Source organism: Trametes versicolor (assembly GCF_000271585.1).
Source record: "Trametes versicolor FP-101664 SS1 unplaced genomic scaffold TRAVEscaffold_9, whole genome shotgun sequence".
NCBI lineage: Eukaryota > Fungi > Basidiomycota > Agaricomycetes > Polyporales > Polyporaceae > Trametes > Trametes versicolor.
This window is the reverse complement of record NW_007360329.1, coordinates 550,057-559,158: the sequence shown is the minus strand read 5'-3', so window position 1 is coordinate 559,158 and position 9,102 is coordinate 550,057. Positions and strand designations below refer to the sequence as shown.

Genomic DNA, 9,102 nt, shown 5'->3' with positions numbered 1-9,102 from the left:
CGCCCGGGGGCGGCGCTGCGCGCGTCGCCCGCGCCCGCCGCGGCGGGGAGGGGCTGGACGTCGGTCGTGGCGCGCCAGCCGGTGCCTGCGCCTGCGCCGAGCTCGTGGGGCGGGACGCCTGCTAGGACTCCGACGCCTGCGCGGTCGTCGAACCCGTCACCAGTCCCAGGGCCTTCGCGGGTGGCCGCGGTGCCTGCGCCTGTCACGGTGGCTCCCGTGAACCCTGAAGACGTGCCTGACAACTGGGAAGATGAAGTCTGAAGCCCGTGGATAGTTCTTGGAGAACGTAAGAGGTGTAGAGTAGGTGTATCAGCCTGAACCCGAACTAAACGTGTCCATTGCAATCGTCCGCGACGTAGAGCACGCAACGTCTCAAGCTGTATCGTTACAACAAACACTTCAGATTCCCATGTCAATGCCCTGTTCTCTTGCGCGAACTTGGTGTGTTTGAACTTGCGTTCGGACGATCGCACTCAACGCCTCTTTCTCTTGCAGGGATTCGTGCAGCGTGCCTGTAGCGTTCAAAGGCTGTGGGCCGCGGACATCACCGCCAATGCGCCCACAAACCTTGTGAATACACAAAACGGTCGCTGCTTGGCGACCATTGTGACAACCTTTTGCTCGGCTACGTAGCAACAGCAAGAGCCAAGTATTGTGAACAGAATGGCTATGCAGGCGGAAAGTCCGCACGCGATAGAAGACCCAAGGAGAGGTGTGTTTGGGCCAAAGCGGACGGGTCCTGGGCCTTGGGGGCGGGAGATGGATGGGGGCGGTGCACAAGGGCCGGGGCACGCCCTTGGAACGCTTTGCCTCGCGGTCACGTGTACGTGTCTATGCGCGCCCTTGTATAAGAGTGTGTGGGCCCGCTCCTGCCCTTGCCCCCACCGGTCATCTCTCCTGCCATCCCCGCCACCCCCCGCTCCCGCTCAACTGCCCCGCATCACCAGCCCCAGCCTGCACCCAGTGCCTCGCGCCCCCAGCCCGTCCCCACTACGTCCTCCGCCACCGCTAGCCGAGCGTCCATCATGTCCGCCTCCCTCTTCGCAGACGTAATCGTCGACATCAAGGACATACTCCGCGCGCTGCAGACGTACGACCAGCACAAACCAAGCACAAGCACGCAGTACGACCGCCCCCCAGGCCTGCCGTTCCCCATCGCCATGCCCGTGCCACAACGGACCCCAGGCCACTTCGCCACAATTCTCACCTACGAGGAGCCTGAGGCGGAACGTCCAGCGAGCTCTTCGGCTGTAGAGGATTCGTACGTACAACACAAGGATGATGTGAGTCGCCTTCTCTGCGTCATCGGGGTGCGATCCGAGTCTGACCTCGCGCTCGCCACAGTACCTCAGGTCGGGCGGGGAGTACACCCAGCGCCTCCTCACACTCGCCCGCGGAACGGCCACATCCTTCCGCAAGGACATATACCGCGACTCCACGACCTCCAACGAGGCTCCGCCGTGGCCGCCTGCGCCCGAGCTCGTCGCCAACCCGCCGAACTGGGGGTTCGTAGCCACCACTAGCCACAGCGGGAACACCTCGGAAGATGCCGAAATGGACGCCACCGAGTCGGACAACGACTGGTCGGACGCGTCGTCGCAGAGTGGCTCACTGATCCACGTCTTCGACGTCAAAGGCCGAGCTTGGGACTCGGAGTCGACAAGTGGTTCGTCCTCCGAGGACAGCAGCCACGGGGAGACGGATGATGAAGACGAGAACACCTACGCCACTGGGTACTTCATCGGCCGCGACGGGACCCAGTGGCCGATGCCGCCGCCAGAGTGCATGCCCGGAGGGTATCTCTCTACCCACCCATCCCCAAACGAGCGCATGGGGACGTGGTCACCGACGACCCCCACCGACGCCACCGAAAGCCTCTCGGGCTACGAGGCCTACACTTCGGCGGACGAGGATGTCCTCGCCCTTGAGGCGATCGAGGGCCGAGTGGTATGGTCGGCAGAAGGCTACGAGAGTGGTTCCTCCGACACCGACTTCGATGAGGACGAGAGGCTCGAGGACGATCGACTCGAGTACCCCAGCCACCTCACCCCACCGCTGTCGTACTCCGTCGGCAACTCGCCAGCCTCGGGGTTCGCCCCATCACCCACCCACCCCTCCGCGCCCTCTACTCCAACAGCGCACCTCTCTCTCGCCGAGCTGGGACGCCAGTGGTACGCGTCCTTCGGAAAGGACCTCCAACCCTCCCCCTCCAATTCTTCCCCGGACTCCTACGCCCCTCCCATGTCGCTGGTACCACCCTCGACTACGGCTCAGGACTCATGCTGGGGTCCACCCTTCGAGGGGAAGACCCGCTCCGGAAGAACGATGCGGAAGGTGCACCACCGGGCGATTGAAGAGCAGTGCTACTTCCTCGGGCGCGATGGTTCGGCGTGGCCGCTCCCGCCCCCGCCCCCAGACGCGTCGGAGTGCGGGCTTTGGCGGCCGGGGCGCACCGTCCGCGCGCCGAGGTGGTGAATGAGTGGGCGCTGAGGCGTCTTGTGCTGGAACAATTGGATCGCGTTGATAGATCTCCAGTCTATCACCCAACCTGTATAAATGTACATCTCGCTGCGAAGGACTTGTAGAGGTAGTATGTACTCTCCTGATGATCGTGCCCTGTTCTTGCCCAGTTTCTTCTGTTTCCTTGGCCTGTGACCGAGCGGTTTGTATCCTGAATAAATATTAGGGTGCAGCCTACGTTGCACCCTGGTTCGAGATTCGAAAGATAACGTCTGAGGTCTAGTGTGATGAGGCCCTCGCGAGTATAGTCTGCGCACTCCTGAGTTTCACAGTTCGAACTGGATCGGCTCACACCGGTTGGGTGTTGATATCACACACGGACGAATAGATAAACACGATGATATTCGTACAATCTCGTCCGAACATTCCTTTCCAACCGAAATCATCCTGAGTCCTCACAGCGCAACAGGGAATACTCCGGCCTTCAAGCCTCCGCATCCGGCGCGATCTTGATGATGAGCTTGCCCACAGTCTTGCCCCCGGTGAGGTCCTTCTGCGCCTGCTGCACGCCCTCGGCCGTGAACGGGTACTCCGCATGGATGCGGACCTTGAGGTCTCCGTCCGCGATGAGCTTGAAGAGCTCCGTGCTGTAGCGGCGGCCCTCCTCCGGCGTGTACACATAGTTGCCCATGCTGGCGTGAGCAGCGTAAGCCAGATACGCAAGTAGAAGGGATGAGGCAGGAGTGCGACGTACGTGGGACGCAGGAGGCGCACGTTCTTCTCGACGAGCTTCAGCGGGGGGAACGGCGGGACAGCCCCAGATGCGTTCCCAACAGACACGAGCGTGCCCTTCCGGCGGATCATCTTGAAGTCGCTCTCGAACCTGTCCGCATCCCCTCCAAGTCAGCACCATCCCCTACACACACCCTGCCCCGACCCACAAAGACACTCACGTATCCTTCCCGACCCCATCGAAGATCGCATGCACGCCCTCCCCGCCCGTGAGCTCCAGCACGCGCTGCACGGTGTCCTCCTGCGTGTACAGGATGACGTGGTCCGCGCCCGCCTCCTTCGCGAGCGCGGCCTTCGCGGCGGTGCTCGTCGTGCCGATGACGGTCGCGCCGCGCGCCTTGATGAGCTGCGCGAAGAGCAGGCCGAGTCCGCCGGCGACGGTGTGCACGAGCACGGTGTCGCCTTTCTGGACGGGGTATGCCTCGGTGATGAAGGTGAGCGCGGTCGCGCCTGCGGATGGTTGGTGAGTGCGGGAGTGGTGGGGTGATGTGGGGCAGGGATGGGCAGACCTTGGGTGAGCCCTGCGGCGGCGGTCTTAGTGGATAGCCCGGCGGGGACTGGGTAGGCTTTGGCCCAGGGCACGCTCACGTACTCAGCGAACGCTCCGAGACCGTACTGGCAAGAGAAACTCATTGCGTGAGTAGTGCTAGATCTAAAAGAATGTGCGTATGATACCCACGATGGCGACTTTGCCTCCGAGCGCGAACCCGCGGAGCTTGTACTCCTCGTCGTTCAGCACGGCATCGTCCGTCGGAAGCCCGACGATCTCGCCCGCGGCCTCCGTACCCAGAGGTTGCGGGAACTTGGCGATGGGGTACAGGCCCTTCCTGGATGATACGAAAAGCGCATACGATCAGTTGCAGTATATGCGCCTCGTAGGAGCGGTATACTCACCGATAGTACGTATCGATGAAGTTGACGCCTCCATAATGGATCTACGTAAACAAGCAACTACGTCAGCCGGTCCGATCGCGCAGATAGACGGAGGACATGCCTTGACAAGCACGTTCCCGGGCGCGTTCGCGGGAACGGGCAGCTCGATCTTCTCGATGACCTCGAAGTCGCCCGTCTTGTTGATGCCAATTGCGTGCATCTTTGCGGGAAGCTGTGCGGTGGACATGCTGCGTGTGTTTGCCACTTTTCGGGCTGGTGACGTCGATAGAGATGATCGTAGCGCGGTGTTATGACTTGTAAGTCCGGCCCTTGCGATGCTGCAGTTGTGTGAGCGTGAGGGCGAAGCCGGGGCGGTGAGCTTTACTTTTGAAAGGGAGCGGAACATAGCTCCCGCACAAAGCCCTACAAAGCCTCGAGCTGAAAGTATCGTCCAGCTCTTACTTATGGTTAGTCATGCAGGCTTGAATCGCGTGAGCACGTCGTGAATGGGTTTCGTCATCGCTGAGCAGTCTCAGGATGTCGTGCTCGGGCCACACGATACCCGACGGCGCGCCGCCTAATTATAACCGCTCATGGAAGGCTAAAATTCAAAGCATGTTTTGAAGCGTGATGGGATGAAAGAGCAGGAGTATGTGATAGCGTGCATAGCAAGGAAGTGGTATGTAACGGGGCGGGTGGCAGGCCATCATACTATGTCCATGGTAAGTACGGAGGGCCTGCGTTCAACTAAAAATACAAATTATACTAGGGTGAATCTGCAAAAGTCCTCTCTGGTGCCTTCAAGTCTAACGCGCCATCCTACACGGAGCATCCAATCGTCCATGGTATATCCTATGTTCACCATCCGACCCAAGTCCCGAGGCAAAGGGCCGCCTACCAATCAACATATGTACGACGTCGGGCACCGAACCTACGCGTTCAAATCCACCCAACATATCCGACTGCACCCGGATCGCAAGGGCGCAGTCTCCAAGCTGCGCACAGGCCTCACATCGGGGAGCAGGGCAAGCTGCCCGTGTGCGCCGTTCCCCGGGCCACCGCGTCCGAGCCGAGGGACGCCCGGCGAACAAAGCCGCAGTGACAGGTGGACTGTGGCGGAGCGCCCGCCCGGTCTTCCCGCGAGCTTCCGTCAACGCGTTGACAGTTTCTGCTCGGCTGCCCGATGGAGGGACGCGACGCTTCCGGCATCGGGGGTGGTGTAATGATGGGGGCGCGTGGCTACGCGTCGGCCCATTCATTTACGGGCGGGGATCGCGCTGGCAAAGTGCACAGTTCCGAAGAGCCCGAGCAAAACGGCTGTCGCTACGACGGCCTGAGTGACGACTTGAGGTGGGTGGGGGTGAGGGGAGCGCCGTCGTGGGACTCGGAGGAGACGTCCGCGAACTCGATGTCGTCGTGGAAGTCGGAGGTACCTGTCATCGTGCCGATGAGGACGCTGCTGAACTGGAGCGGCGACGTCTCGCGGAGGCGCCGTTCTGGGAGCGCGCTCATCCCGAGACGGATGATCATCACCGTTGGTCCAATTCCCTACAGAGTAGTGTATGGTTAGCCCCAGTAGTTCGCTCGCAAAGACGGGAGCACGTACATATATTTGAGCAGCGATAGACTCGATTATGACCAGCGCCGGGTGCCCGAGCACAAGGAAGATCAGGACGAAGAGCTGCGCGACCGCGAGCAGCCCGCCCGTCTCAATCATGCCCCGCACAAGCGAGCAGAAGAGCTCCTCCACGGTCTTGACGCTCCGCACGGGTGCCGACATACGTCGCAGCCGGTACACGATCAGTGCCGTCACGAGCGTGTACACCGCCAGAGAGAGCACACAAAAAGCCATGTCGTACGGCAGGTTGCGCGGGGCGACGAACGGGGAGCGGAACTTGGACGCGGGAAAGCTCGCCGGGCCGTTCATGGCGCACACTGCGTAGAGAGGGGACGTAAGGGTAAGGGCGAGAGCTGCGCGGCTGCGTAGCGGGGGGTTACGCACCGTATGCGGCGAAGGCCATGATGGCGGGTGCGTAGACGACCGCCCACACACGGTCCCACACCGCCCAGCAGCGGTGGATCTGTGTCAGGGCGAAATGTGGCGTCAGGGCGAAGTACGATATTGACTGCGGGCGCTGGAGTTTACCATGATGAGCTGGGAGAGGAAACTAGCGGTTTTGAGTAGGGCGTCTGCGCCGCGCAGGAGGCCGCTCATTTGGGGTCCGGTGGGTAGGGCGTGCATAGACTGAAGCATATGTCAGCCTCACGCGCGAAACGAGACTGGGTGTGAACATACCCCGAGAGTTGAATACCTGTCTGTAGTTACAAGACTGCAATGCTACGTCACGAAGGAAGATGAGGCGGCGTTAGGTTTGGAGGGACATGTATACATACCGTCATACAAATGCCGAACAAAATACACGTTGCGGAGACCATGAACCAGTCAACAGGGAGCGGCCTTTTGTACAGCGTGAGGATCATCAGCGCGAACGTGAAGAATATGCTGTAGATGCCTGCACAAGACACCATTCAACGATCGAGTGCGGGGCGGAAGAACGGTTGACACGTACCGAAAAGTATGATCTCGAGGGAGTTGCTAACGACGATCGCGTATGCGCCCTCATCTCTTACACTCTCAAGCAAATGCACTATCGTCGAAGGAGTCGGATGGGGCATTGCCCAGGGGGCGACGACGCCAGGGAGACACGGTGGCCAGGATGGCGGGAGCGGTGGGCACGACGGCGAAGGGTTGGGGACGAGAGTGTGGGATGGGCATTATAAGCCGCGTCTCTCTCAGCACGCGATGGTCAGGGTCGCGGCGAAGATGCTCGATGGCTGCAACGCTTCGGCTTCTAATCTGAGTTCGCGTCTTCTGGATCTTGGGCGCAGCACCGCGCTGGAATGCGCTCACTTGATTGGCTCGGGTGGTCTCGGAGCGCGATCCTGGCCCGATCCGTCGGAGTCACGGCGCGTCACGCAGTCTGGTCACGCAGATAGTAGCCGAAATCTTATCAGATTGGGGGTGCTTCTCTTCCTCCCACTCCGGACGCGCATTGGACGGCCATGGCAAGCGCAAACCGTCGTCTTCAGGCAATTCAGCGCAGCCTAGCCGCACCCGGCAGCTGGCGACGCGTCCTCGTTCTCCCGGATGAGGCCCGCGTCGACGTCCTCCAGCCAAAAGACACCGCCCACCCGACCCACGTCGCGATCGACGGCCAGCTCGTCGGCCTCTTCCGCACCCTCCCCCGCTCTCTCGCCCTCGTCGTCTCCGCAGTCGGCACCCCGCACGAGAACAGCGCAGACCACGTCCCCAAGTACCCCGTCCAGGAGATCCTGCCCCCCGCGGCGGCCAGCGCAGATGCGCCCGCAAGCATCGCCATCGCGGACCTCTGGGCGATCGTCTACACCCTCTACACCCTCTTCGACACGCACGAGGCGATCCCCCTCGTCCTCTCCGGGGACATCCAAAACGCCGCCGAGCTGAGTGAGTACCTCCTCACCTCCGGGCTCGCGCGCAAGCGGCACACCCCGCCGGGCGACACCTCCGCCCAGGCCGAGCCCGAGTTCTTCACCCTCCGCCAGACGTTCTGGCAGGGCGCGGGGACCGGGCCGTGGCACCACCGCAGCTGGATCCGCGGGCACTGCGCGCTGCTCGCGACCGCGCCGTTCCCGTACACGCAGTCCTTCACGCGCACGCCGCTCGTCGTCGCGTCCCACCCGCTGCGCCCGCCGAAGCCCGCCCCGGGCGCGGTCGTGTACCGCCGGTACGTGCCCTCGCTCGGCCAGACGGTCGAGTTCGTGCACATCGACCCCGAGGGCAGCGGGCCGCTCGTGGAGTGCGAGGGCGAGATGGTGTCGCCGCACCTTGCGACGTTCCACCGGTGGCATAACTCGGAGCATGTGAACCGTGGTTGGGGCGAGCGTGGGCCGCTGTCGAAGCACCGCGACTACATGCGCGCGATGCTGGCGGACCCGGGCGCGTTGGCGGTGATGATGTGTTGGGACGGCGAGCTCATGGGCTACTCTGAGCTTGTATACATCAAGGTGAGTCAGCTCGCTTGGGGCACACACCTCGGGTGCAACACGAAACTGATTGGACACTCACAGGAAAACCACGTTGCGCCGTACGTGCCCGAGGGTGCACGGGACTACGATCGTGGACTGCATATCCTCGTAGGCGAGGAGAAGTACAGGGGCATTCACCGGTGTACGTCTTCTCCGTCTTCTTCCGTCAATATTTGCGGCCCTCCCAGAGATGCTGACCTTCGGCTGCGCCAACCCATCAGCGAAAGCCTGGATCGCGGCAATCCACCACTTCCTCTTCCTCTCCGACCCGCGCACCGAGCGCGTCATCGGCGAGCCAAAGGCCACAAACGACGCCGTCATCAAGCTCTCCGTCGCCGTCGAGATGAACCTCAACACCGTGCGTACCGCTCATCAGCGCGCCGAATTTGGCTGATTCGTTGGGCGTGCCTGCACAGATCTTCGACTTCCCGTACAAGCGGAGCGTGATGACGTGGCTCCCGCGCGAGCGGTTCTTCAAGTACAACCACCTCGCGTTCGCGGAGGACCGGGATACGCACGATCCCTCTGCCGCCGCCGCTGCGCCGAAGAGGAAGTAGCTGTCGCCGTAAGTGCGACGCTGTGGGATGAAGGCTGCGAACACAAACATTAATATTTTAGTCATGTAAGGGATGTTGGTGATATGGGCATATGTGCGCACTGTTGGTTCTTTTGGACCCTGCATGGGGATGTCGAAAGGGGCCACTTCCGCCTGAGCGGTGCTCGTGCATCAGGATGCGGGTTCGCGAAACCTCCATTCTCGGAGGCTTTTGGACCAATGGGGTATAGCATCGGCGCTGGGCATCATGACTTCGGAGAAGGCCCTTTGCAGCGAAGCTCTCCGGCCGTTAGAGATGTCGTTCAGGGTGGCGGAGGTCAAGAAGATAAGGATATGTTGCGGCTGACTTGAGGACC

The 9,102-nt window shown here is 61.7% G+C and overlaps 5 protein-coding genes across 5 annotated transcripts in view; 3 read left to right on the top strand and 2 right to left on the bottom strand.

The window, feature by feature from the left end:
* Positions 1-406, top strand: part of TRAVEDRAFT_65996 (uncharacterized protein) — a 4,410-nt gene extending 4,004 nt beyond the window's left edge. Inside the window, exon 7 of the mRNA XM_008043159.1 lies at positions 79-406. Within this exon, the coding sequence (XP_008041350.1) occupies positions 79-261 (183 nt within the window). The 3' untranslated portion in view covers positions 262-406. The remainder of the gene's footprint in view (positions 1-78) is intronic.
* A 619-nt stretch (positions 407-1,025) lies between these two features.
* Positions 1,026-2,475, top strand: TRAVEDRAFT_22110 (uncharacterized protein; the record flags this gene model as incomplete). Its single annotated transcript, XM_008042679.1, has 2 exons — positions 1,026-1,283; positions 1,345-2,475. The coding sequence occupies 2 exons, from the start codon at positions 1,026-1,028 to the stop codon at positions 2,473-2,475; spliced, it is 1,389 nt and encodes a 462-aa protein (XP_008040870.1).
* A 349-nt stretch (positions 2,476-2,824) lies between these two features.
* TRAVEDRAFT_73456 (NAD-P-binding protein) lies at positions 2,825-4,480 on the bottom strand. Its single transcript, XM_008043158.1, has 7 exons — positions 4,247-4,480; positions 4,147-4,187; positions 3,932-4,079; positions 3,762-3,867; positions 3,414-3,702; positions 3,215-3,343; positions 2,825-3,152 (listed from the first exon to the last, which is right to left on the bottom strand). Exons 1-7 carry the CDS (start codon positions 4,370-4,372, stop codon positions 2,945-2,947), a joined length of 1,047 nt encoding a protein of 348 aa, XP_008041349.1. The 5' UTR covers positions 4,373-4,480; the 3' UTR covers positions 2,825-2,944.
* Positions 4,481-4,768: 288 nt separating this feature from the next.
* Positions 4,769-6,552, bottom strand: TRAVEDRAFT_59891 (uncharacterized protein). Its single transcript, XM_008043157.1, has 6 exons — positions 6,520-6,552; positions 6,422-6,463; positions 6,272-6,370; positions 6,128-6,206; positions 5,732-6,060; positions 4,769-5,673 (listed from the first exon to the last, which is right to left on the bottom strand). Exons 1-6 carry the CDS (start codon positions 6,523-6,525, stop codon positions 5,449-5,451), a joined length of 780 nt encoding a protein of 259 aa, XP_008041348.1. The 5' UTR covers positions 6,526-6,552; the 3' UTR covers positions 4,769-5,448.
* A 622-nt stretch (positions 6,553-7,174) lies between these two features.
* On the top strand, positions 7,175-8,870 carry TRAVEDRAFT_171395 (uncharacterized protein). The gene is made up of 4 exons (XM_008043156.1): positions 7,175-8,169; positions 8,233-8,332; positions 8,412-8,548; positions 8,607-8,870. Exons 1-4 carry the CDS (start codon positions 7,189-7,191, stop codon positions 8,745-8,747), a joined length of 1,359 nt encoding a protein of 452 aa, XP_008041347.1. The 5' UTR covers positions 7,175-7,188; the 3' UTR covers positions 8,748-8,870.
* The last annotated feature ends 232 nt before the right edge of the window (positions 8,871-9,102 follow it).

Coding starts and splice junctions, on each gene's coding strand:
- TRAVEDRAFT_73456 (XM_008043158.1), bottom strand. CDS start 4,372: ATGTCCACCGCACAGCTTCCCGCAAAGATGCACGCAATTGGCATCAAC. Junction 4,080..4,146: donor TTCATCGATACGTACTATCG/GTGAGTATACCG, acceptor CGTATCATCCAG/GAAGGGCCTGTACCCCATCG. Junction 3,868..3,931: donor TCGGAGGCAAAGTCGCCATC/GTGGGTATCATA, acceptor TTCTCTTGCCAG/TACGGTCTCGGAGCGTTCGC.
- TRAVEDRAFT_171395 (XM_008043156.1), top strand. CDS start 7,189: ATGGCAAGCGCAAACCGTCGTCTTCAGGCAATTCAGCGCAGCCTAGCC. Junction 8,170..8,232: donor CTGAGCTTGTATACATCAAG/GTGAGTCAGCTC, acceptor GGACACTCACAG/GAAAACCACGTTGCGCCGTA. Junction 8,549..8,606: donor TCGAGATGAACCTCAACACC/GTGCGTACCGCT, acceptor GTGCCTGCACAG/ATCTTCGACTTCCCGTACAA.
- TRAVEDRAFT_59891 (XM_008043157.1), bottom strand. Junction 6,371..6,421: donor ACAGGTATTCAACTCTCGGG/GTATGTTCACAC, acceptor CATATGCTTCAG/TCTATGCACGCCCTACCCAC. Junction 6,061..6,127: donor CATGGCCTTCGCCGCATACG/GTGCGTAACCCC, acceptor CTCTCTACGCAG/TGTGCGCCATGAACGGCCCG.